Source organism: Sphaerodactylus townsendi, linkage group LG08 (assembly GCF_021028975.2).
Source record: "Sphaerodactylus townsendi isolate TG3544 linkage group LG08, MPM_Stown_v2.3, whole genome shotgun sequence".
Taxonomy (NCBI): domain Eukaryota; kingdom Metazoa; phylum Chordata; class Lepidosauria; order Squamata; family Sphaerodactylidae; genus Sphaerodactylus; species Sphaerodactylus townsendi.
This window is the reverse complement of record NC_059432.1, coordinates 11,321,318-11,348,584: the sequence shown is the minus strand read 5'-3', so window position 1 is coordinate 11,348,584 and position 27,267 is coordinate 11,321,318. Positions and strand designations below refer to the sequence as shown.

General features: G+C 47.6%; 1 protein-coding gene across 1 annotated transcript; it reads left to right on the top strand.

Moving 5' to 3' along the window:
• Nucleotides 1-208: 208 nt before the first annotated feature.
• On the top strand, nt 209-22,078 carry LOC125438340 (DPY30 domain-containing protein 1-like). Its single transcript, XM_048506726.1, has 6 exons — nt 209-307; nt 3,208-3,390; nt 5,110-5,232; nt 6,725-6,820; nt 9,597-9,713; nt 21,915-22,078. Exons 2-6 carry the CDS (start codon nt 3,244-3,246, stop codon nt 21,966-21,968), a joined length of 537 nt encoding a protein of 178 aa, XP_048362683.1. The 5' UTR covers nt 209-307; nt 3,208-3,243; the 3' UTR covers nt 21,969-22,078.
• Nucleotides 22,079-27,267: the final 5,189 nt, after the last annotated feature.

The following is a 27,267-nucleotide window of genomic DNA, read 5'->3' as shown; positions in this document are numbered from 1 at the left end:
AATGAACAGCAAGTATACGCTGTATTAACTACGCAGCTCCTTGACAGACCTCTAGTAAGACATAAATATTTCTGTTTCTAGACAGGAGGAATTTCCTGATGAACAGAATAAGGCTGTGATCATGTCTGTGGAAGGGAAGGGAAGGAAGATGAAGATTCTTCAGGGAGACAGTTGCCTACAGAGGTGGAGAGAATACCGGTCCGTTGCTAGGATACCAGAGCAAAACATCCAGACTGAACAGTTTGGGTACCAACAGAGCTTGATTCACAGGGAGGGTTGAGGAGAGAAGGAAAGACCATTGAGGAATGTGAGTAGTCTTTGGATAAATATCCCCCCCCCTCCCCACACACCACTTCATGTTCCTAAATTCACCTTTTCGTCTGGATTGGCAGCTGAGGAGCATCTAGTTCGGTGGTTCTCAATCTGGGGGTCGGGACCCCTTTGGGGGTCGAACGACCCTTTCACAGGGGTCGCCTAAGACTCTCTGCATCAGTGTTCTCCATCTGTAAAATGGATAAATGTTAGGGTTGGGGGTCACCACAACATGAGGAACTGTATTAAAGGGTCGTGGCATTAGGAAGGTTGAGAACCATGGATCTAGTTGGAAGAGGCTTCCTGAATGTTGACGAAATGCATTTAATGTTTTGATGGGATAAAATCACCATGGGCTCAGTCCACCAGGACTGAGCAAAGGACTGGTGAACACATTCTACCATTGGTAGCACTCAGCTTACTTTTCTTTCAGTAGATAGCACCAGTATGAATATCCCACTTCGAAGAAGAGGAGTTTGGAGTTATACCCTACCTTTCTCTCCTGTAAGGAGACTCAAAAGGGGCTTGCAAACTCCTTTCCCTTCCTCTCCCCACAATAGACACCTTGACAGGTAGGTGGGACTGAGAGAGTCCTGAGAGAACTGTGATTGGCCCAAGGTCACCCAGAAGGCTGCATGCATGTGGAAAAAATCCAGTTCACCAGATAAGAGTCTACCACTCGTGTGGAGGAGTGGGGAATCAAACCCAGTTCTCAAGATCAGAGTCCACTGCTCTTAAGCACTACACCATGCTAACTCTCACCATGCTTTGCTCCTTGACTCAGGTGCAGAGGTGGGATCCAGCAGGTCCTCACAGGTTCCCGAGAGTAGGTTACTAATTGTTTGTGTGTGCCGAGAGGGGGTTACTCATTGGTGATTTTGCCACGTGATTTTTGCCTTAGTTACGCCCCTCCTCTCAGCAGTAGCGCACAGAACTTGAAGCAGTCTAGCCGGAGGTGCACCGGCGTGCGTGGCAGCCTGTGCCTATGTGCATTTGTTTCCTGTGCAAGGACCAGCGCAGCGGCTGCGTCCTTGCCACGGCCCCACCCAGGAATGCCCCGCCTCCGGAATGCCCGGCCATGCCCCTGTCGTGCCCCGCCCAGCCCCATTGGCGCTACGCCACAGTTTGAATCCCACCACCCTGGGAACCTGTTACTAAAATGTTTGGATCCCACCACTGCTCAGGTGTAATTTTTTAGCATGGAAAAATATTAGCACTCTTTGGTTTTGAAAACAAGCCCTGAACTGTGTAGGTCACCCCACTTGCTAGGTGCTCATAGTTAGTACATTCTGTGGTTCTTTGTTTTAAAGCTGCAGTGGCGTAGGAGGTTAAGACCTCATGTATCTAATCTGGAGGAACCGGGTTTGATTCCCAGCTCTGCCACCTGAGCTGTGGAGAATTCATCTGGGGAATTCAGATTAGCCTGTACACTCCCACACACGCCAGCTGGGTGACCTTGGGCTAGTCACAGCTTCTCGGAGCTCTCTCAGCCCCACCCACCTCACAGGGTGTTTGTTGTGAGGGGGGAAGGGCAAGGAGATTGTCAGCCCCTTTGAGTCTCCTGCAGGAGAGAAAGGGGGGATATAAATCCAAACTCTTCTTCTTCTTAAATATCTCAACCAGTTTTTGATCAAGAATGCTCCTCAAGATGTTCCCAACAAGGCTTGGCCTCTTATTAAGATGGTGAGATCTGTGACAATAACATATTCTTCTGTAGCCCTGTCCTGCTAGAATACATGAATTGTTGAAGAAAGGTCTGTCTCTTGTCTCACCTATGCAACAGTGTAAGGATGGGGTGCTGTGTGGTTTCTGGGCTGTATGGCCGTGTTCTAGCAGCATTCTCTCCTGACGTTTCGCCTGCATCTGTGGCTGGCATCTTCAGAGGATCTTTTACAGTTAAAAGAGCGGCCTGCTCCATTCCGTGGGGGCTGCTCCGGGCCATGGAGGCAGCTTGGGGAGGGGTGAAGGGAGCAATTTTCCACACACTCACACACACCTGCACCTGGGGCATTTGTGTGTCCCCCCCCCCCCAGGTGCAGGTGTGTGTGCGTGTGCGGAATGGAGCAGGCTGCTCTTTTAACTGTAAAAGATCCTCTGAAGATGCCAACCAGATGCAAAAGCTGCTAGAACTGCAACCATCTATCCCAGCCTACAACCTGTCCCGACGTGAAAGCCTCCGACAATACAGTGTAAGGGTGCATTGTATACAACTTTTCCTAAGTTCTCATTTTATGTAAATGTCAAAGAGCGGCTACTAGCAATGGATTATCAACAACTGCAGAGCTTGGCCAACAAATCCTGCTCGCCAATGAACGTGGCAATTCCATTTGTGCAGGGAAACCCAGCCTACTATATTGCAGCGCTTACCAACCCTATATATAGGGTTGGTAAGCGCTGGCTAGATGTAATATTATGCCATCCCCGCTCCATAGAGGAAGACTCAAGGATCTACCAAACGATAAGAGGCTTTGCCCCCTGCAGTCCAGGGCAGCTGGATTCCATTGCGCACATTCTCCGCCACTGCCCACTTTACCAGAATCCAAGATCCAGCTTATTAGTACAAATCATTGACTCTATGAAAACCCTGACGGAGCTTGATAAAGGAAATATGCTCTTAAACTGTAATGACCTTGACTGTTGTCTCGCAGTGGCAAAGTTTCTGGCTGAGGTTTGCGAACTGAACTTATGATCCAGAGTGAAGTTTGATCTAGTAATTTTAACTGTATTTATATTGTATGTTCTGTATGCCAATAAAGGCTTATTGAAATTGTAAATGTTTTTAATATGTCAGATTTCCGGTCTGTTTTCATTCACTTTTATTTTGAACTGCAGTGAGCGGCTGGCCGAAGCGGCGTAGAAATACAGTAAATAAATATATATTTGTTTTAATTTCAGCTCCCTACAGAGTAATCTTTGGTGCCGAAGCAGGAAATGGAGACTGCGTATCTGAAGAGATGCCTGGGGATATGCTTAGCAGAAGGTCTCGCCGAAGTGGCCGAACGTCGGCCACCGGACCCAATAGAGTACTTGGCCTTCTGGATTTACAAATACAGGAAGAATTTGGATGAAGACTTCCTGGTGAGCTTCTAAAAATCACAAATTTCCCTAATAAGACGAACCTCTAATGTTAACCTTTAATCTTGAACGGGTCTGCTCTGGTCAGGGGTTCCTGAACCCGTGACAAACTGTTTATTTTCCCAAGCCATGAGACACAGGGACCTGGTTTAGTCCGAAACTCCCCCCAATATTTGGCGTACTTACCCAAGGCAGGCTGATAGATGAGTATCAAAAAAACCCTTCAGATGCTGCACGCCAGGAGAACCCATGTGGCATGGCTCTGGGGTGGGGGTGGGGGGGACATGTGAGAGAGAGATCTGACCATTAATCTGATGATTAAAGAGGACCTGACCTGGGGCGTACAGACTGCCGCAGTGGTTAAGAAGGCCCAGCAAAGACTGTACTATCTGAGACTTTTAAGGAAACAACAACTGGATGGAAAACTCCTGGTGTCCTTTTACCGCTGTGCTATAGAGAGTGTCTTAACCTACTGCATCTGGGTATGGTTCTCCAGTTGCACAGTGGCAGATAGGAAGGCGCTCCAAAGGGTGATCACTACTGCCCAGAGGATTATCGGCTGCCCTCTCCCCTCCTTGGAAGAACTCTATAATTCTATAAAGAAAGCCCAAAATATTCTGAGAGACCCGTCGCATCCAGCACACTCTCTTTTTGAACTGTTACCATCCGGCAGACGATACAGGTCCATCAAAACTAGGACAAAGAGGCCTAGAGACAGCTTCTACTCTAGAGCTGTGGCTATGCTAAACTCTGTGGCTTCATGTTGATGTGTTTGGGGCTGTGTAGGGATGGGTGGAGGAAGGGGAAAGTGAGGATGGGGTATGAGTCTGGAATTGTGTGCATCGAGGAATGCTGCTGTAAATTTCGTTGTGCGTGCACAATGACGATAAAATGCTTATGCTTATGAAGGGTGGAATCTTTACCTCAGTAGGGAGAAGAATTAAAAGGGGGACTGGTTGTGGTGGGTTTTCCGGGCTGTGTGGCCGTGGTCTGGTAGATCTTGTTCCTAACGTTTCGCCTGCATCTGTGGCTGGCATCTTCAGAGGTGTATCACAGAGAGAAGTCTGTTTCACACTGTGTCTAGACATTTTATGTAAATGTTTTTAATGTCCATCATTAAACATGGTGTGAAACAGACTTCTCTCTGTGATACACCTCTGAAGAAGCCAGCCACAGATGCAGGCGAAACGTTAGGAACAAGATCCACCAGACCACGGCAGAAGGTGGCCTCCAGACAGAGGTGGGATCCAGCAGGTTCTCACAGGTTCCCGAGAGTAGGTTACTAATTATTTGTGTGTGCCGAGAGGGGGTTACTAATTGGTGATTTTGCCACGTGATTTTTGCCTTAGTTATGCCCCTCCTCCGCTCCTCAGCAGTAGCGCACAGAACTTGAAGCAGTCTATCAGGAGGTGCACCGGCGTGGGTGGCAGCCTGCGCCTGCGTGCATTCGTTTCCCGCCCAAGGACCAGCGCAGCGGCTGCGTCCTTGACACAGCCCCGCCCAGCAATGCCCCGTCCCCGGAATGCCCAGGCACGCCCCCGTCGTGCCCCGCCCAGCCCCATTGGCACTACGCTACTGTTTGAATCTCATCACCAAGGGAACCTGTTACTAAAATTTTTGGATCCCACCACTGCCTCCAGATGTTCCTGCTACTCCAAGAAGTGGCGAGCACAAAATGGTATACACTTTCTTACTTGTGTTTTGTTTTCTTCGCATGGTCAGAGGAAAAGGGAAAGGGAGGACCTGGAGCGTCAGTGCGAGGAAGCCCGAAAGGAATTGGAAACGTTAGAGAAAATGAAAGAAGAAGAACTTTTAATCCAACAGAAGCTCCAAGAAGAGAGACAGGTAGGACCCAGCCACAAAAAGGGGGTAGACGCCTCTCCTCCCTTACAGTGGATTCTTCAGGTTCCAGACATTGCAAAGATGTGGGTTGTTGAACACAGGTTGGCAAACAGTGCTTACCCTGTTTCCCCGAATATAAGACATCCCCTGAAAATAAGACGTAGTAGAGGTTTTGCTGAAGTGCGAAATATAAGACATCCCCCGAAAGTAAGACGTAGCAACGTTTTTGTTTGGAAGCATGCCCGACAAACAGAACACAGAAAAATAAGACATCCCCTGAAAATAAGACATAGCGCATCTTTGGGAGCAAAAATTAATATAAGACATAAGAACATAAGAACAAGCTAGCTGGATCAGACCAGAGTCCATCTAGTCCAGCTCTCTGCTACTCGCAGTGGCCCACCAGGTGCCTTTGGGAGCTCACATGCAGGATGTGAAAGCAATGGCCTTCTGCGACTGTTGCTCCCGATCACCTGGACTGCTAAGACATTTGCAATCTCAGATCAAAGAGGATCAAGATTGGGAGCCATAAATCGACTTCTCCTCCATAAATCTGTCCAAACCCCTTTTAAAGCTATCCAGGTTAGTGGCCATCACCACCTCCTGTGGCAGCATATTCCAAACACCAATCACACGTTGCGTGAAGAAGTGTTTCCTTTTATTAGTCCAAATTCTTCCCCCCAGCATTTTCAATGGATGCCCCCTGGTTCTAGTATTGTGAGAAAGAGAGAAAAATTTCTCTCTGTCAACATTTTCTACCCCATGCATAATTTCATAGACTTCAATCATATCCCCCCTCAGCCGTCTCCTCTCCAAACCAAAGAGTCCCAAACGCTGCAGCCTCTCCTCATAGGGAAGGTGCTCCAGTCCCTCAATCATCCTCGTTGCCCTTCTCTGCACTTTTTCTATCTCCTCAATATCCTTTTTGAGATGCGGCGACCAGAACTGAACACAGCCCTCCAAGCGCGGTCGCACCACTGCTTTCTATAAGGGCATGACAATCCTTGCAGTTTTATTATCAACTCCTTTCCTAATGATCCCCAGCATAGAGTTTGCCTTTTTCACAGCTGCCATGCATTGACACTGTCTTATTTTCGGGGAAACACGGTGGCAGCTGGCGGGAGGGCTGTGGCTGGGGATATGAGGTGCCTGCAATGCTGGCTGCAGTATCGCATCCCTTCTGGGGAAGTGACACCGGAGAGCTCTAACAATTCCCAGACGCTCGATGGTAAAAACCAGCAAGTTTCGGGGGATTCCTAGAACTACCCTGTTTCGCAATGTTTAAGTGGCCCTACACAAAGTACTGTGTTTTATTTTAAATTTTTTTTTTGTACGGTGCCACTCTGAGCAGTAGCAAGCCATGGGAACGGGGTGGGCCGGGGGCTGGAGATTCAGAAAAGGGTCGGCAGGGTGCATGGGTGCCTTTTTGGGGGCCCCGCCCTGAAGTGACAGACCTTTTCATTAGTTCCATGTTAACCCGTGTTGATGCTTGCAGGCGGAGCTGGAACGAGAACGCGAGGAGCTGGAGAGGCTGGAGAAAGAGCAGGCAGAGATGCTCATCTTAGAGCAGAAGCGGATCGAAGAGATGGAGGTGAGAGAAGCACTGTCACGAGCATCGGGAATCCATCTGCCTTCCCCTCCGAGCTTGCAGTTCCCGGTTGAGGACCTGCCTGCTCGAGCTCAGTGGCAGGTTTGGAGGTGGGAACGTGGGAGGAGGAACATGGCATCTCATGCAACGTCATGTCGATAATGCGTGGCTCTAGGAAATGCCAGGAACTCTATGGTAAAACTCTGTTTTCATTAGAGATGACATAATAGTCCATGTGATGCCACTGGGTTTTTAATTTTTTTTTCTTTTGCCGCCACTCAGAGCAGCGGTGGGTGATGGGATCTGGAGGGCATGGAATCCTCTGCCCCTACAAGGCAACTGGGAAGGCAATTCAGATCTGACCTACCTGTCTTGGCCTTTGTTTGGGCATGATATTTGTATACTGCTCTTCCTTTAGAGCACGTATTAGTTCCTCCTATTTTATCCTGTAAAAAACATCCCTGTGAGGTAGGCTGGGCTGAAGGAAAATGATTGACTTGGAGAGCTTCGTGTCTGAAGGTGCTGGGTTTGATCAGTTACATTCCAGTGACCCTTCAGGAATTTTACTTAGAGGGCGATTCCGCACATGAGTAAAATAGGTTTGACCCAGTTCCCTGAGAAGCCATTGTTGTTCCACACTGCAACCAGTTTGATCCCAGCTCTGAGGGTGGGATCATCCTGTGCCTCTTCGCCGCTCCGTTCCGATTGGCCACTGTTCTACGGCCATGTTCTGTCTATCCCCACACACGTTATAAAAAAACTGCCACAGGAATGGAGGGACAAAGGTGGCGTTTTTTGATTGGCCAGCTGTACGCATGCCCGAAACACTCAGCTGTGATTGGCTGAATGGGGGACTCCTGGCACCAGAGATTCCGCACTTTACTGGAATTGAGCTGAGTGTGAGCGTGGTTCCCTGAAAAAGTAGTAGTTCCCAACTGGAGTCGGAAATCTGACCGTTACACGGGACGAAGCTGGTACAAAACCACATCGATCCCAGTGGTTGTGCGAAGCACTTAGGTCGAACGCAGCTCGAACTTAGGTCGATAACGCAAGTGCGGAATCAACCAGAAACAGTTTGTCCAAAAGTTGCATCAGCCCCTTTGAGTGTGAGTGAAACACCTTTTTTTAAAAAAGCGAAACAACAGATTTCCCAGAACATTTGCGTCATTCTTAGAGTATGCATTGATCAACCAGTTCTTCAAGAGGTTGTCGTAAATAACCATGGTGGCAGAGTTTCTAATTGCTTTCTCTTCCTCCTGTGACGGTGCTGGTCATAAATACTTTATTGAAAAAGTAGCATAGCATCCGTATTAGTTACACTTGTCAACTTTTCTGTGTCTCTCGAAGATTACCATAGAGTTCCTGGCAATTGCTACACCTTTTCCCACAAAAAGATCACAGGAGATGTGTGAATTAATCCACCGCATCTTCCTGGACCTTCTTTGTGGTGGAATGCTCTGCCAGGGTCCAAGGAATGCTCCACCAAGAAACCTGCCCAGTTCCATCTCTCTCCCCCCACCTCAATTCTCATTTAGCATTTAAGAATCTTATTTAAGCACCGTCTTAGTCAAAACTGTTATTCTCTGCACTGTTACGCATACAACAACAAAAGAGCATTTATATTGCCTCAGCAGCAAGATTTGCCATTTTCGATAGCTGCGCCCACCATTTTCTTTGGTTTTGATGAAGGCGGCGCTGATATAATATTCTTAAATGCTAAAAAAAACCCCTGGACTTTTTGTAAATGCGGAAACATGCTGCTTTAACTTCCACCGAAGAACGCACAGCCACTCTTGGATCTTTTAGTGGAAACACATAGAAGTACTTCGACAGTTCTAGGTAGCTCTAGGAATCGCTGGGAACTCTATGGTTGGAACTTCCAGTAATAGCTGAGGCCTTAATTTTCTGTTTAATTTTTGCCTCCATCTGCCCATCCCAGCTCCAGTTACTGCCTACCTATTAGAATAGCTTATACTTCTATTAGATTTCAATCAATGCCTTCAGCAGTGCTTAGTGGCAGATACACACGAGTACCATTTTCTCAGTGCTTTTGTATCTGTGGAAAACAAGAGCCTGAGGATCTCTTTCATTACATACTCTCCTGTCCTTTATATTCTGAAATAAGGAAAAGGTTTTTGGAGCCAATACTACCTAGGACAGCTTTTTTGTCCGATGATGAGAAACTGATTTTCTTATTATCTGATATTGATTCCTATGATTCTTATAAGATGGCTCTCTTTGCCCTGGCGGCTAGGAAATTACGAGCAAAGTATTTAAAGCGCTGTTTGAACTGATGTTCCAAAGTACTGGAGATTAACTTAGACTAGCTGAAGAAGCTGCAAAAACATCTGACGTATTTGATGGGGCATTTTAATTTAGAGATTGCGAACACTAATAATTTATATTTTAATGTAAAACTAAATTATTGTTTTAATTTAAATTATTGTTTTAACTAAGTTACTGTTTTAACTGCATGTATTTCTGTATTGTTATAGCCAATGGCTCAAACAATAAATACTTGACTGACTGACTGACTGACTGACTGACTGACTATTAGCTAAGCCTTGGTGCGTGGGGGCTTCAATTGGTTGGAGGCCAGAAGCAGGCAAAGGGGAATCCTATCTACAAGTAAATTTCCACAACAGGGCAAATGCTGGCTCTAGGGGCCATTTCAAGTGGGACGTATGGCCTGGTGCAGATTGTGCACATATGGGAATTAAGTCCTGAGCATGTCTGTCAGCTACTCACAGCTATCTTGAAATTGAATGTTGAATTGCAGGCCAAGTTAGCAGCTGAAAAGGATGCACAGTCCAAAACCTTGGCTGAGCTAACGGATAAATATGGCGCTCCCCATTTGACCCGTGTCGAGGAGATAGATGAAATGGAGCAATCTGACGTAAGTACAAACTATAGACGCCGAGCAGATATTCATAAGAATACTAGCGGTACCCGGCCACGCGTTGCTGTGGGTTATTGTGGTGAAATGCGTGCCACCCCTCACTCTTTCCCCTCCCTCCCTTCTCTTCCCTTGCACGCCTCCCCCTCCGTCCCTTCCCTCTCCCTCCCTCCCTCCAGCTGTCTTTTACATTCAAGCTTGTTCAATGTGGGTGTGGAATATGGGTGAGGAAGTAGTTAAGTGGTGGTTGGATGTGAGGGAGGGCAGAGTGAGGAGTGTGAGGATGAGCTGAATGTGTATGAGAGTATGTGTGTTGTGTGGTAGTAGTGGGTGAGGCACAGAGAGTGAAAGGTACCTGCGTGTGAGGGGAGGGAACCCCACCTGACGTCTCACACGGCAAAGTGTGTATGTGTTTCATTTCCACTCGAGTTGTTACCTATGTACTGTTTTCACTGCTCATATCTGGCCATCTGAGCGAACATTCTAAGGGCATGAACATCCTAAGGGAGACAGTTACACACAGCCATCTTCATGTCCTTCACCATGGATCGCCAGGAAAAAGGAGTTTTACCTGGGCCAGGTGTCTTGCCTGGCTGACTACAGTGGCTGGAAATTTTCAGAGGAATTGGCCCAGCAGTTCCTGTGCTAGACCATCAGGAACAAACTCACGGTTTGCTTTTTATATATATAGTTGGCGGGTTGGATCATTGGGAGCTCTTTCACAGATGGAAGGACTTCAACTCCTCAGGCACAACTCACTTCCCCCATCCCACAACAGCCTAAAATGTCTCCCAAAATCTGAGCCCTTTGGGAGAGAGTGGTTTATTAAGTCAAATAAATAAATTTATTATTATTATTATTATTATTATTATTATTATTATTATTATTATTATTATTATTATTATTATTATTATTATTATTATTATTGATACAAAACAGTTACACACAGCAAGCAAGATCAATATGCTGGATTTTGTATTACATCACACGTCGGACACTTCCCAAGCATCTAGGACTGTGTGATGTATCGACGAATAATGCGTGCAGAGCCGAGTAGGGTGGCCTTTTGCAGCTGACATATGGTGATTTTGTCAGCGCCAATTGTTTTTAAGTGCCAATCAAGATCTTTAGGCACTGCACCCAGTGTGCCGATCACCACTGGGACCACCTTTACTGGTTTGTGCCAGAGTCTTTGTAGTTCAATCCTTAAATCCTCGTATCGTGTAAGTTTTTCCATATTATTATTATTATTATTATTATTATTATTATTATTATTATTATTATTATTATTATTATTATTATTATTATTATTATTATTATACACATAACAGCACAGCACAAGTGTCTGGAATTCATCTCTGAATATCGAGTCCTTCCCAAGGACCTAGGATACTAGAGGTATTTGCGTAGAATATGTGCAGTTCCTAGAAGTGCTGCTTTCTGCAGCAGGTGGACTGATGTTCTGTCCAAGTTTAGGCTTTCCAGATGTTTTTCAAGATTTCTTGGGATTCCTCCTAGAGCACCAACTACTAGTGGGATTATTGTTGTTCTTTTTTGCCACAATCGTTCAACTTCAATTTGTAGGTCCTTGTATTTTGTGATCTTTTCCAGATCTTTGTCCTCTACCCTGCTGTCAACTGGCACAGCAACATCTATGATCCAAACATGTTTTTTCTCTATCACTGTTATGTCTGGGGTGTTGTGTGCCAGGTGTCTGTCTGTCTGTATTCTAAAGTCCCAGAGTATTTTTGCTTCTTCATTTTCTGTGGTCTCCTCTGGCTTGTGCTCGTACCAGGTCTTGCTACAGGGCAGGTCATACTTTTTGCAAAGGTTCCAGTGCACCATTGCTGCTAGCCTATTGTGACGTTCGAGATAGTCAGTTTGGGCTATTTTCTTACAACAGCAGATATTTTAAAAGGGAGGAGAGGGGAATGTTGTCAGCTACTTTGGATCCCAGCTGGGGAGAAAAGCAGGGTATACATATATTTAAACAAACAAATAAAAAGTAACTCAAGCAAAAAAGGAGTAACTGAAGCAGGTGAGAAAGGTCTCAGAATCCCGACCAGTGAAGATGCCAACAGGTAAACACCGTAACAGAAAAAGGGAGGGAATAAGATGCATGCATCATTTATGAAATGCCAGGTGTTTTTGAGCCACACCTTTCCCTCGAGGGTACAGCTTACAAACAACATTTTTACGTACCACTCACAACCTGTTCTTGAAGTTTGGTGGATTCCGCACAGCATCAATATAACGTCTTTAGGACATTATAAAAAGATCAGTTTTGATATTTTGTGTTCTCACAGAATGGGAGAACACAAACGTCGTCAGCCAAAACTGATTTTTTCCCCCTGCCTGTTGCACGGAGCTCTTGTCAATTTCACAGTGTGCCTGCCATTTTATTTGCTGCAGGAGATTTTCCATGAAGATTCCCTGTGGAGGTTTCCTCTGCTTGCAGCTCATCCATTTGCTATTTCTCTGTCAAAAGCAGGTGACTAAAGTTTGTTTAGCCCAGCTATCCTGCGCACATGTTGTTTTTCCTTTTGTTTTGTTTTGAGGGGGCTGTCTGCGAAGCTACAGCGACATGACTAGAAAAGCTGCAATATGTGCGTTTTTTCTGTTGCTGTAACTTTGCAGACAGCCCGCTCAAAAAAAGAAAGGAAAACAACATGTGCACAGGAGCACTGGGCTGAACAAACTTTAGTCATCTACTTTGTACAGTGAAATAGCAAATGGATGATCTCAGGGGCGTAATGCCCATTGGGCAAAGTGGGCAGTTGCCCAGGGCGCCCCCTTGTGGCGGGCACCAAAAATGCAGGGTTCGTTTGTGGGGTTTTTTTTGTATTTTAGTGGGTTTTCCGTTTTTGGCCTGCAGAGGGTACAGTTTTTAGGCTAGCAGCACCAAAATTTCAGGGACATTTCAAGAGACTCTCCTGATGCTATCGTCTGGGTTTGGTGAGGTTTGGTTTAGGGAGTCCAAAGTTTTGGACTCCCAAAGGTGGTGCCCCATCCTCCATTGTTTCCAATGGGAGCTAATAGGAGATGGGGGCTACACTTTGAGAGTTGATAACTTTGGACCCCCTGAACCAAACTTCACCAAACCTGGGAGGTATCATCAGGAGAGTCTCCTAAAGTTTGGTGCTGCTAGCTTACACAATTGCACCCCTGACAGCAGGCACCCCTCAATTTCCCCCAGATTTTCCTTTTAAATCCCCCCACCCCTTCGGCATGGATTTAAAGGGAGAATCTGAGGTCCCCAGTTTAAACATTGAAAGTGATGCTGTTTCAGGGTAGGGGAGAATCCACCCCAAAATAGCATCACTTTCAATGTTGTTTAAACTGGGAACCCCAGATTCTCCCTTTAAGGTGGATTTAAAAGGAGAATCTGGGCTCCCTAGTTTAAATAACATTGAAAGTGATGCTGTTTCCCCCAGTTGGGGGGGGGGGGCTGGATACAGCACCATAAAATGTTTTCACAGCAGTAATAAAACATTTTGAAAGCCTTTTGAAAATGTTTTCAAAACAAATTATTTCTGCTGTGTGGCATGGCCGATTGCTCTGTTCAGATTTGTGAGTTGGGGCATGTTCTACAATGTGATGGTGACTTCGAAATGACCTGGTGTAAAAAAATCATTGCTTGGTCATGGTGGGGGAGGGCGGCTGCCCATGGGGGGGCGCCAAACTCCAGTTTGCCTAGATACGCCACTGGGCGTAGCTACAAGGGGTCCAGGGGGGCACGTTGCACCGGGCACACACCTGGGGGGCATCAAACTCATAGTCGAATACAGGTTTTGCCCAGGGCTCCAGTGTCAGGTCCATGCCTGTCAGTGCTTAGATGTCTTGCTGTGTGGGAGTTGCAAATGTTTCCCGTAAATGCTTTCCTGTTTCCCTCTCCCCTTCCTGGCAATTCCCTGGTGCCAGCCCTCCTGTGGGAAGGTGCGAACGTTCCCAGGTTTCTTGAAGCTCTGTAGTGCAAATGGTATACTCTTTGTGAAACACATTTGGTGGGAATCAACCGGGGGGGGGGGCTGAAGGATATAATCTCTGGATCTAAGCGGGAGAGCTTAGATTCAGCTTTCTCTGTTACTCTACGCGTTGTAGAAATAAACTGCTTTAGGACTTTCCTACGGTCTCTGTTATTTCCACGTTCGGGAGCCTGACACCAGTTTGCCTAGTTATGCCACTGGATGAGCTGCAAGCAGAGGAAACCTCCGTGGGGAATCTCCACAGAAATTCTCCTGCAGTGCACTCAGTGGCGGCCACAAGTGGCAGGAACGAAAGTAAGAGGATTGGGCGAGAGAAGTGAAGTGTTTCCTTCCTGCTGGCGTTCACTCAGCAGGCAGGAATCGTCCTCAACTTGGGTTGGGGGGAAAAGGTCGCTAGTTTAGCAATCTTTGAAAAACCCAGGTTGAGAGAAATGCAACGAAACCAAAGTCATTTTGGGGAAGAGAGCTGTGCAAAGTTCTTCCCCAAAACACTATATATAGCGTCCTAAGGATGTTATATTTGTGCGGTGCGGAATCCACCTTGCATGAGCACAAATCAGAAGTACAAAAAGCCAATGAAGCAGTAATATTGGCATATGAGATACCACCATGTAAATCCATATTTATGGCATGTTCTCATGGTGTTTCTTTTGTCACAGTCTTCCTATTTAATATTTGTTGGCTAGCAGTGTCCTGGATTTTCCTTTTGTTGCTAAGGCTGGCAGTTGTTCTCAACCTTCCTAATGCTGCGACCCTTTAAAACAGTTCCTCATGTTGTGGTGACCCCCAACCAGAGGTGGGATCCAGCAGGTTCTCACAGGTTCCCGAGAGTAGGTTACTAATTATTTGTGTGTGCTGACAGGGGGTTACTAATTGATTTTGCCATGTGATTTTTGCCTTAGTTGCTCCTCCTTTCAGCAGTAGCGCGCAGAACTTGAAGCAGTCTAGCAGGAAGTGCACCGGCATGCGTGGCAGCCTGCGCCTGTGTGCATTCATTTCCCGCCCAAGGACCGGCGCAGCAGCTGTGTCCTTGCCACAGCCTCGCCCAGGAATGCCCCACCCCCGGAATGCCCGGCCACGCCCCTGTCGTGCCCCGCCCAGCCTCATTGGCGCTACGCCACAGTATGAATCCCACCACCATGGGAACCTGTTACCAAAATTTTTGGATTCCACCACTGCCCCCAACTTTAACATTTATCCATTTTACAGATGGAGAACACTGATGCAGAGAGTCTTAGGCGACCCCTGAGAAAGTGTCGTTCGACCCCCAAAGGGGTCCCAACCTCCAGGTTGAGAACCACAACTAGAGAGTCAGATATCTAGAGGGGTCAAGACCCTGGACACCTTTTCTCTACTGCTCTGACACTATCCCCTTTTTGTGTAGACTGTTACTCTCAGGGAAACTTCCTTCCTTCCTGCTTCTCTTCCACACACCATCTTTCTTGTGAGCACACATCAGCATGCGAAGAGGTGCCGACAGCCTTTCTCCCCCTGCAGCTAGTTAGATTAGAATAGAGAACCTCTCTCTTCACTTTCCTATCTAGAGTGTTATCTAATAAAGACTCCTCACATTAGGTAGAAACTCCCAAACTGAGTTTATTTTGCTTTCAGCACACACACACGCGCCTGAGTAAGCTCTGCTGGTAGCCCCCATCTCCTTAGCAAATAATGGGGGATGGGGCACCCCCTTCGAGGGTCCATAACTTGTGACCCCCTAAACCAAACTGCACCAAACCTGGGGGGTCCCATAAGGACAGTTTACAGATGATACCCTGAAATTTTGGTGCCAATACATCCAAAAATGCGCCCCCTTCAGGAACATCCCAGAAATTTGCCCAAGAATCTTTGTTCTGCATTGAGTTTTCTGAATTGCTGTCAATGGGGGTTGCAGGCTGGAGGGGGGCACATTTCTGAAGGCACAGTCTCAAAACTTTCATGGTCTCATCAGGAGACTTCCCTAATGATACCCCCCTGGTTTGGTGCAGTTTGGTTCAGGGGGGCCAAAGTTATGGACCCTCAAAACTGTAGCCCCCATCTCCTATTAGCTCCCATTGGAAACAATGGGGGATGGGGGCACCCCCTTTGGGAGTCCATAACTTTGGACTCCCTGAACCAAACCTCACCAAACTTGGGAGGTAGCATAAGGGCAGTCTCCTGATGATATGCTGAAATTTTGGTGCTGCTAGCCTTAAAACCGCGCCCCCTGCAGGCCAGAAATGGAAAACCACTAAAATACCCAAAAACGAACCCTGCATTTTGATGCCGCCCCCCCAAGGTGGTGCCCTGGGCAGCTGCCTACCTTGCCCAATGGGTATTACGCCCCTGATCTCTTCCCAGAGAGAAATACCAACCCTTGTGAGGTTGAACTGGAGGAGACGAGAATTAATGTAGCATGTGAGATACAAAGGCAACCAGAAAGCAAGCAAACCAACAAACAAGCAAACAAAGACATAAAGGACTCAGACATGGGGCTCGAGGGCAACGGAAAGGCCGTCGGAAATTCCAGGGCTTGACTGGAAAGTTCATAACTGGAGGCTTGATTTTAGTGTCGTGAGCTGCCTGCGCTGTACCTGCCTGCGGTGGACTTCTTCTGGCATTGCTGTAAATGATTAATCAGCACTGACCTTTGCAACTAACTAGTGTTATGAAACCTCAGAACGGCTGGGCTTAGCATGACATAGCTAGAAGTATCCTTTTTCTGCTGCAAGCCAGTCACTGTGTTCCGGTTGCTGCTGTTCGGACGCCTGTTTTGCCAGGTGACCATTCAATCTCTTAGCTGCAGGACCAGTAACCAGGCCCATAGCCACAGCAGGGCAAAAGGGGGCGGTACTCCATCAATCATTCGCCATGCCCCTCCAATCAGCAGTAGGGTTAAGAACATAAGAACATAAGAACTAGCCTGCTGGATCAGACCAGAGTCCATCTAGTCCAGCACTCTGCTACTCGCAGTGGCCCACCAGGTGCCTTTGGGAGCTCACATGCAGGATGTGAAAGCAATGGCCTTCTGCTGCTGCTGCTGCTCCTGAGCACCTGGTCTGCTAAGGCATTTGCAATCTGAGATCAAGGAGGATCAAGATTGGTAGCCATAGATCAGTGGTGGCGAACCTTTGGCACTCCAGATGTTATGGACTACAATTCCCATCAGCCGCTTCCAGCATGGCCAATTGGCCATGCTGGAAGGGGCTGATGGCTCTTTATCCTGAGTCCATAAGTCATCTGAGTATAAAAGGTCAAAACTATCGACTTCTCCTCCGTAAATCTATCCAAGCCCTTTTTAAAGCTATCCAGGTTAGTGGCCATCACCACCTCCTATGGCAGCATATTCCAAAAACCAATTCCTAGATCTATTCCATCGTTTATGACAGGGGCTGATGGGAATTGTAGTCCATGAACATCTGGAGAGCCGCAGGTTGCAGACCCCTGGTTTATGAGTTCCCATGTGGTATTCAGTTACGTTGCTGTATGCCATGTATCCGCCTTGAGTTCCAAGTATAAAATTGGTAAATAGATCATCAAGCACAAATAAATACATAATGAAGAAGAAGAAGAAGAAGAAGAAGAAGAAGAAGAAGAAGAAGAAGAAGAAGAAGAAGAAGAAGAAGAAGAAGAAGAAGAAGAAGAAGAAGAAGAAGAAGAAGAAGAAAAGAGTTTGGATTTATATCCCCCCTTTCTCTCCTGCAGGAGACTCAAAGGGGCTTACAATCTCCTTGCCCTTCCCCCCTCACAACAAACACCCTGTGAGGTAGGTGGGGCTGAGAGGGCTCCGAGAAGCTGTGACTAGCCCAAGGTCACCCAGCTGGCGTGTGTGGGCAGGCTAATCTGAATTCCCCAGGTAAGCCTCCACAGCTCAGGCGGCAGAGCGGAGAAGCAAACCCGGTTCCTCCAGATTAGATACACGAGCTCTTAACCTCCTACGCCACTGCTGCTCAAAGAAAATGAATAACAATGGCTGATCCCCATGGTACTCATTTGCCCTCCCCCAAGAAAATGTCCTTGCGATGGGTCTGCCAGTAACGACCCCCAGGTTTTCCAGGATGGAGAACGGGCCTTCCTTTTTGAAGTACGGGTACGACCGCAGTGTGCTTTGTTTTAGTGTTGCCGATTTGCAGGTGAGGGCTGGGGATCTCCCAGAATTACAACTGATCTCCTGCTTACGGAGATCGGTTCCCCTGGTAAAAACGGCTGCCTTGGCGGGTGGATTCGTGGCATCGTGCCCTGCGGAGGCGTCTCACTTTCCCGAAGCCCTGCCCTCTTTGAGTGCCACCCCTAAGCGCCAGCAGCTTCTCAACCTGGTGCTGGGAACCCGAGGTTGTATAAAATCGACGAAGGAATGTTAACATAGGTACACACTGCCGGTAATCCCCTCTGGTAAGAGATACCTTTTCATTACAGCGGAGCGCCCTGAGGCAAAACACAGCGGGGGTGTGCCGGTGACAAAAGGAAACTTGGAGCCAATTCATAATTTCTTAAGAGGAGTCTTTATTAGCGAACTCCATTCTGGATGGAAAAGTGGAGAGAGAGGTTTTCTAGTCTAATCTATCTAGCCCAGTGGTTCTCAACCTGGGGGTCGGGACCCCTTTGGGGGTCGAAGAACCCTTTCACAGGGGTCGCCTAAGACTCTCTGCATCAGTGTTCTCAATCTGTAAGGTGGATACATGTGTTGTGGGTCACCACAACATGAGGAACTGTATTAAAGGGTCGCGGCATGAGGAAGGTTGAGAACCACTGCCTTAGACTCTCTGCATCAGTGTTCTCCATCTGTCAAATGGATAAGTGTTAGGGTTGGGGGTCACCACAACATGAGGAACTGTATTAAAGGGTTGCAGCATTAGGAAGGTTGAGAACCACTGCCTAAGACTCTCTGCATCAGTGCTCTCCATCTGTAAAATGGATAAATGTTAGGGTTGGGGGGTCACCACAACATGAGGAACTGTATTAAAAGGTCACGGCATTAGGAAGGTTGAGAACCACTGCCTAAGACTCTCTGCATCAGTGTTCTCCATCTGTCAAATGGATAAATGTTAGGGTTGGGGGTCACCACAACATGAGGAACTGTATTAAAGGGTCGCGGCATTAGGAAGGTTGAGAACCACTGCCTAAGACTCTCTGCATCAGTGTTCTCCATCTGTCAAATGGACAAATGTTAGGGTTGGGGGTCACCACAACATGAGGAACTGTATTAAAGGGTCGCGGCATTAGGAAGTTGAGAACCACTGCTCTAGTCAAGTCACCCTCTTGTCATTGAGGCAGGAGACGCCGCAAAGTCCTTCACTTCCAAAAACAGGTAGGTTAAGCAGAGAGTGTGTGACTGGCACACGGTCACCCAGAAAGCTTCCGTGCAGAATGGGGATTTGAACCAGGTTCTCACTGTTCCTAGTCTGATGCTCTAACCACTACACTATACTGTCTTTCATTAGATTAAGCAGGCCTGGTTTAGACTGGTTCGGACCAAGGCTTTTCAACGCCTCTTGTTTACATGGGTAGATTACCTGACGTAAAAGTTTGAGCCTGAAGTGTATTTATTTATGTTGCACGTACTTTAAATCCAAGCCATTTATGAAGGCTGGAAACTGCTGTGATCCTAAAAGGGGAAGGCCACTATCAACATCTCATGAAGCAAACAAACAAAGGACTGCAGGGTGGCGTGCATCCCTCTCCCTTCATTTACCCTTACAGCAACCTTGCTTGGTCAGTTGGGCTGAGAGAAAGGTCCAAAGTAAACTCACCAGTGGTAGGATCCAAAAATTTTAGTAACAGGTTCCCATGGGGGTGGGATTCAAACTGTGGCATAGCGCCAATGGGGCTGGGCGGGGCACGATGGGGACGTGGCTGGGCATTCCGGGGGTGGGGCATTCCTGGCCGAGGCTGTGGCAAGGACGCAGCCGCTGCGCCGGTCCTTGGGCAGGAAACGAATGCACGCAGGCGCAGGCTGCCACGCACGCCGGTGCACCTCCTGCTAGACTGCTTCAAGTTCTGCGCGCTACTGCTGAGAGGAGGGGCGTAACTAAGGCAAAAATCACATGGCAAAATCACCAATTAGTAACCCCCTCTCGGCACACGCAAATAATTAGTAACTTACTCTCGGGAACCTGTGAGAACCTGCTGGATCCCACCTCTGTATGAATTGCTTCTGCAAGAAAGACCCACAGTAGCAAGATGCCATTATGGCATGTCCATGTGCTTAGAAAACAAAAGGAGAATGAATGGCTACAGAGGAAGAAAGACGTTAGTGGGCAGTCCGCAGGCCCAGACAAAGAGACTAATCCCCAAGAGGTAGCAACTTAAAAAGGTACAGCATCCCTCAGTGTCCAGGCATGCCGAGTCACTCATTCCAACACTTGGCAGACAATGTTATATTTACTATTGCTCATGAAAGGCAGGGCTTGGCACTGTTACTTACCTGTACGTATATTTTGTTTATCTTGCCCTTTCCCTGAGATGCCGAAGCCAGCATACTCTTTGCTCCGGGGTAAGGTGGGGCTTTATTCATTGTTGATCAACAGATTGGAACAAGTCCTCAACACAAACACAAACACCACCCCAGAAGAAAAAGGACCCGTGGAAAGATATTCACCTGGAAGACATGTTTATTATAGATTAAGGTGACCAGACGTCCCGCTTTTGGCGGGACAGTCCCGCCTTAAACCAAATTGTCCCACGTCCCGCAGGTTTTTTGAACCGTCCCGATTTTTGGAAGGCTGTCGCACTGCCTTCTGGGGCGCTCCCGTTTCCCGCCTTGTGACAGGGCAGGAAACGGGAGCGCCCCAGAAGGCAGTGCATTCCTGCGGCTGCGCATGCGCATGTGCACGCGCGGCCCCCCACCCGGGTCCTGATTTACAAAAGTGACAATCTGGTCACCTTATTATAGATACAACATCTGTTTGAGTCTAACAAGAGTCTGGTTTATGATTTGAATTTTCCTCAGATTTATACAAAAAACCTTCCCAATATGTGTACTATTCCTGGGGCCGTGCATACAGAAAATCAGACTGAGGAATGGTTTAAAGTAATTTCAGTGTATAAGGAACAATGAAAACGTCTTGTACTCCAGTTGTATTCTAAAGCTCAGGTTGTGCGGTTTTATGGCTCACAAATTAACACTGTCAAATATAAGGGAATATCTTTAAATTGTAAATTCTTTCATTATGATATCATAATACGCCAGTGGAGGACGTGAATTGCTAAGATAGGCAACAAAAATGTGAAGCAAAATTGCAGGGTTCCTTGGGGCTTAACTTGCCTCCTCCTTCCTATCTTCACATAAAACCTCCAAGGAGTGGGAATGAAGGAGAGCCTCAATTATAATGCCATCCCAAAGGGGGTTGTATACAAAAGATTCACCTTTACCTCAGTGGTGGGATCCAAAAATTTTAGCAACTCTATTACCTAGTGATTGATTTATGATGTTTTATTGTTTATTGTATATTTTTATTGCTGTTTTCTTATTTTATATTATTAACAGCCTTTGGCTATATACAATACATTTATTAGTTACTAATTTTACTACAGATGTGCGAGATATAAACAAGAACACAAAATATCTTTGAAATAATTTTTCGGCCATCGTTACAGTTAACTTACGACGACCCTGAAGGATTTTCAAGACAAGAGATGTATTCTTTGGAGGTTTCCCACCCAAATACCCTGTTTCCCCTAATATAAGACATCCCCGAAAAATAAGACATAGTAGAGGTTTTGCTGAAGTGCGAAATATAAGGCATCCCCCAAAAGTAAGACATAGCAAAGTTTTTGTTTGGAAGCATGCCCGATGAACAGAACACAGAAAAATAAGATATCCCCTGAAAATAAGACAAAGCACATCTTTGGGAGAAACACGGTAGCTCACCAGGGTCAACCCAGCTGAGTTTCTGAGATCTGAGTATGATCATATCATCATGGAGCTAACCAGGGCTAAAATACATGAAGATTTCCCCCCTCCCCCCTTCAAAATGTAACCTTGACTGTGTCCTAGCACGAGAATTTAGACCCTTCCGAATGTCACATACATGCTCGGCAACCCGATCGATTGATTAACATCCAAGTAAAAAGTAAACACCCCCCCCTTTGTTTCCGGAACAGCAGCCCCTATTGGTCCATTGATCGGCTGCCCCGAAGTCCATTTAAACATTTACTCTTTGTTTGCGGTTCACTTCGTAAGCTCCAGTGACCACCGCCATTAACTGCTCCCTTGTTTTGTCTTTGCCTTTGCTTTCAGCATGCCCTGCCAACTATTGCCGAGTCAGAGGAAGAAGACACAGTGTTGGAGTAAAGGTTTGTGCATTTTTGCCACACCTCCACCTGTTTCCCTGGATGCTGAGAACTTCAGAGCTCTCTGGAAAGGACCCGCGGAGAAGATGGCGATTTGCGAAGCTGACAAGTGGATTTCCCCCCCTTCTTTAGAAAGACAAATAAATAAAGGAGGTTTCTCCATTACTTGTTGGAAACACTAATCCAGGGGTGGGCAATTATTTTTTCCCTGGGGCCGCAAAAGAAACAGAAAATATTGTGGAGGGCCGGGCCAAAAGGCTGAACTCAATTCTGCATAATAGGGGCTGATAAGTGACAGACAGGTGCACAGATCAACTTGGAATCAGTGGCAACAGTTCTGCATGCAACACTATTTGGCACAAAGAATCACAGGCTTAACCTACCTGCATAGTTGTCCACTGTGACAATCAAGCAAGTGGGGAGACTTAAGTCCCTTGACCTACTTTTTTCATCGACTGGTGCTTTTGAATGCCCCGCAGAAGCCTGTTGCCTTGGTTGCCGGCTTCTGTGGGGCTTTCAAAAGCGCCTCGCTCCCCAGCAAGGCGGGGGGGGAGGGGAGGCGCTTTTGAGAGGCCCTTTTGAAAGCCCTGCAGAAGCCGGCAGCCAAGGCAACCGGCTTCTGCAGGGCTCTCAAAGGAGGGGAACGCCCCAGAAGCCACTGCGCGAGGGGAGTGGCCTTTCTCAGAGGCCCTTTCCGGCGCAGTGGCAAGGTGAGGGGGGAAGGGGGAGGGTTAGCGGAAGAATGAGCAGCGCGGTTCTAAACAGGTTCTCTTAGGCCAGGGCCAGGTCTGTCATACGGGCCAGTCAGGGTCATCTGGCGGGCCGGATGTGGCACGCGGGCCGTATAATGCCCAGGTCTGCACTAATCCATAAACAACTAGGTGGAATTCTGATGAGTATGAATTCCTGACAGGGATGTAGGGTTGTCATGTCCAAGTGGGGAAATACCTGGCGTTTTTTGGGGGGTGGATCCTCAGGAGGGCAGGGCTTAATGAGGGAAAAGATTTCGGACAGGTATAATGCCGTAGACTCCGCCCTCCAAAGCGGCCATTTTATCCAGTGTTACTGATCTCTGGAGATCAGTTGTCATCTCAAGTGATCGCCAGTCACCACTTGGAGACGGGCAGTCTGGATGGTCTAATTCAGGAGTGTCCAACTCTGGCGCTTCAGATGTTCATGGACTACAATCCCCATCAGCCATGCCAGCAAGGACTGATGGGCATTGTAGTCCATGAACATCTGAAGCGCCAGAGTTGGACACCTCTGGTCTAGTCTCATCAAACCTCAGAGGCTAAGCAGGGTGATCCCTGGTTTGTTTGTCTATGAGATACCACCAAGGAAGGCCAGGGTTGTTATGCAGTAGGGGGCAATGGCAAACCACCTCTGCTTAAATCTTGAAAATCTTAGGCCCTAAATCCCCTAAAAAGTTTCTAAAATGTTTTCAATTTCCCCTTCTTTACAACGATGTATGTCTGTACTCACGCCCTCAGAATGATTCCTGGCCGCCATGACAGGATTTGTCCCTTCTTTTTTTTTTTGGAGTTCTGTGTTGATTCGATGCTTCAGCGCTTCACAGCCTCGTGCTACATTATATACTCCTCACATGCTCAATGCTTCAAAGATTGCCCCCTCCAAATAAAAGAACAGAGAAATGCTGCAAATAAACAGCTGTGTGGAAGGGGGAACGCTCAGAAAATGGCACCGAGTAGGAAGTTCAGGGAAGCAGAAAAGGGTACGAAACATAGTCAATAGGGCCTTTCCCCACTTCCCTTAAGCCCCGCGCTACTCGAGGAGAGTAGTGCGGGGTCCCTCGGCACTCCCCACTGAGAGGGGCGGCGACAGCACAGCCGCCCCGAAGCTGCTGCTGTTGCGCCCCTCAGCGCGCAGCATCCCAGGCGCTCTTCTCAACGGCGCCTTTTGATGGCCCCCCCACAGAGCGCGGGGTCGTGGGGATGGCCGGGCGTGCGCCTGGGATGCTGCACGCTGAGAGCAGCGCGCGGCATAGAGGGGAAGGACAAAAGTGGGGAAAGGCCCAGTAGATCGCAGATATACTGTGTTTCCCCGAAAATAAGACAGTGTCTTATATTAATTTTTGCTCCCAAAGATGTGCTATGTCTTATTTTCAGGGGATGTCTTCTTTTTCTGTGTTCTGTTCGTCGGGCATGCTTCCAAACAAAAACTTTGCTACGTCTTACTTTCGGGGGATGCCTTATATTTCGCACTTCAGCAAAACCTCTACTACGTCTTATTTTCAGGGGATGTCTTATATTCGGGGAAACAGGGTAGTAGGCTTGAACAATGACTATGGTTAGCCTGCACAGTAACTGTATCCTCAGATTTATCCTGTGAGATAGGCTGTTCATTTAATTTATTTCATGAATTCTTAGCCCAGATCTACAGCAAGCAACAAGTGGAAATAGGGTGGCCATAGCTTTAGGCTGGAAAGAAAAGAAAAAATGGACAATCCAGAAATGGTTGGAATACATCTGGGAATAAGTGACACTGGACATTTTCGAAATAACAACAAAAACTAAACTGTGGCAAGATAAGCAGAGAGAAATTTTGAAGATATGGACCATATATGCAGACTGGATGAAAGAAGCTGGAGTCCATGAGGAGATATGGGAGAAGAGATTACAAAGAATGAACTTACTGCTGTTTGTTTGATAAAACTATGAAGAAAATACAGGGGGAGGGGGAAAGAGGGGAAAACGTATTGTTTGAAAACGAATGAAGAAGAGTATTAATATAAAATGGAATATTCAAATGATACAATAATTTTTAAAATAAAATAAAATAAAATTCCTGAAGGGTCACTGGAATGTAACTGATCAAACCCATCACCTTCAGACACGAAGCTCTCCAAGTCAATCATTTTCCTTCAGCCCAGCCTATCTCACAGGGATGAATTATTTTTTAAAAAAGAAATAGGGTGGCCAATTGAGGATTGGGAAATTCTTGGAGATTTGGGGTTGAAGCTTGGAGAGAGACCTCAGCAGGGTATGATGCCATAAAGCCCACCATGGAGATCATCACCATGGAGATCATCTCACCATGGAGACCAGATGGAATTCCAAGAAATCTCCAGGCCTCACCTGGAGGTTGGCAACCCTAAGTGGGAAAGAAGGTCTCGTGTGTCTGTTCAAGGCTCATGAGAGTACAGTGACAACTGGGCATGTCAGACATTTACACATGTCATTCCTATCGGTAGTAGTGAGGGGACATCCTAGTCTCTTAATAATGGGAAGCAAGATTATACCCTTGAAACACTGGGCCTTTCCCCACTCGAAGTGATCCCCCCTATGCCGCGCGCCGGGATGTCCCCATGACCCCGCGCTCTGCGCAGGGTCATCAAAAGGTGCCGTTTTCTCCAGAGCCAGGGATGCCGCGCGCTGAGGGGGCGTGACCGTGGCAGTGTCAGGGTGGCTTCGCTGTGGCTGCCCCTGTCGTGGGGAGTGCCCGAGAACCCCGCGCTACTTGAAGAGAGTAGCGCAGGGCTTAAGGTAAGTGGGGAAAGGCCCTATGAGGGGTGGGGGAATCAACTCAGATGGCAAAAAGGACGACTGGCTAGCAGAAGAAAAAAGGGTTAGCTTCCCTAGAAAAGGAGGATTTTGCTCCGTGCTGTGACCGTGCTGTGACTTCAGGCTGCTTCCTTCAGTTTGACCTGAGTCCCGCACCACTCCAGAGGGGGGGCTCATATCTATTTTCACCCTGACCCTCCCTTCAGTTCTGGCAGAATGACAACAGCTGTGAGGGCCGGGGGCATCTTGTGGTCGGCACATTCTTTACAGGAGCAGCAGTGGCGTAGGAGGTTAAGAGCTCGTGTATCTAATCTGGAGGAACCGGGTTTGATTCCCAGCTCTGCCGCCTGAGCTGTGGAGGCTGATCTGGGGAATTCAGATTAGCCTGTACACTGCCACACATGCCAGCTGGGTGACCTTGGGCTAGTCACAGCTTCTCAGAGCTCTCTCAGCCCCACCTACCTCACAGGGTGTTTGTTGTGAGGGGGGGAGGGCAAGGAGATTGTAAGCCCCTTTGAGTCTCCTGCAGGAGAGAAAGGGGGGATATAAATCCAAACTCCTCCTGCTCCTCCTGCTCCTCCTGCTCCTGCTCCTCCTCCTCCTCCTCCTCCTCTTCTTCTTCTTCTTCTTCTTCTTCTTCTTCTTCTTCTTCTTCTTCTTCTTCTTCTTCTTCTTCTTCTTCTTCTTCTTCTTCTTCTTCTTCTTCTTCTTCTTCTTCTTCTTCTTCTGTGTGGGGGGTCTCCGGTTTGGCCACTTTGACTTGCCCAAACCGTTCCAGAGAAAAAGGAGCGGAGAAAACAACGTATATATGTGCTGTGCGGTTTCCGGGCAGTGATTCCGGCTGTGAAAGCCTTCGACAACGTATATATGTATTTTCTGACCGCAATCTCGTTACCTTCCTTTAAGCTTGTGCCCCTCATCACCTTAACCCCCTTAGATATGGGGGGTTATTGTTGCCACCAAAGAGTTAAACAATGTAAGGCTTTTTTAAAAATCAAGATTGCACAATTTTCTTATTACACTGGTGTGTTGGCTCAAATACAGTGGTGGGATCCAAAAATTTTAGTAACAGGTTCCCATAGTGGTGGGATTCAAGCTGTGGCGTAGCGCCAACAGGGCTGGGTGGGGCACGATGGGGGTGTGGCTGGGCATTCCGGGGGCAGGGCATTCCTGGGCAGGACTGTGGCAAGGACGCAGCTGCTGCGCCGGTCCTTGGGCGGGAAACGAATGCACGCAGGTGCAGGCTGCCACGCACGCCGGTGCACCTCCTGCTAGACTGCTTCAAGTTCTGCGTGCTACTGCTGAGAGGAGGGGCATAACTAAGGCAAAAATCACGTGGCAAAATCACCAATTAGTGACCCCCTCTCGGCACACACAAATAATTAGTAACCTACTCTCGGGAACCTGTGAGAACCTGCTGGATCCCACCTCTGGGCTTATTTGTAGGCTGGGTTCTATGACAGTGATGGCGAACCTTTTTGAGACCGAGTGCCCAAATTGCAACCCAAACCCCACTTATTTATTGCAAAGTGCCAACCCAGAAATTTAACCTGAATGCTGAGGTTTTGGTTTAGAAAAAAGCCTGCTCTAGCCTCCAGTAAGTCCTGCGCACACCGCTCTATGCCTCTCTAGCATCTCTGCCTCCTCTGCCCTCCCACCCCCGGGCAGCAGCAACCCGGAGCACAGGCACCAGGCCCACCAGCCGAGTCCTCCCTGCTCACCCCGATGCACACATGTCGTACTCAGTGGCCCAGGCCAGCCTAGACGTGTGTGGGGGGA

Excerpts from the sequence above, each read along its gene's own strand:
- LOC125438340 (XM_048506726.1), top strand. The coding sequence starts at position 3,244 with ATGGAGACTGCGTATCTGAAGAGATGCCTGGGGATATGCTTAGCAGAA. Across the intron at positions 3,391-5,109 it reads ATTTGGATGAAGACTTCCTG|AGGAAAAGGGAAAGGGAGGA; the intron begins GTGAGCTTCTAA and ends TCGCATGGTCAG. Across the intron at positions 5,233-6,724 it reads AGCTCCAAGAAGAGAGACAG|GCGGAGCTGGAACGAGAACG; the intron begins GTAGGACCCAGC and ends TGATGCTTGCAG.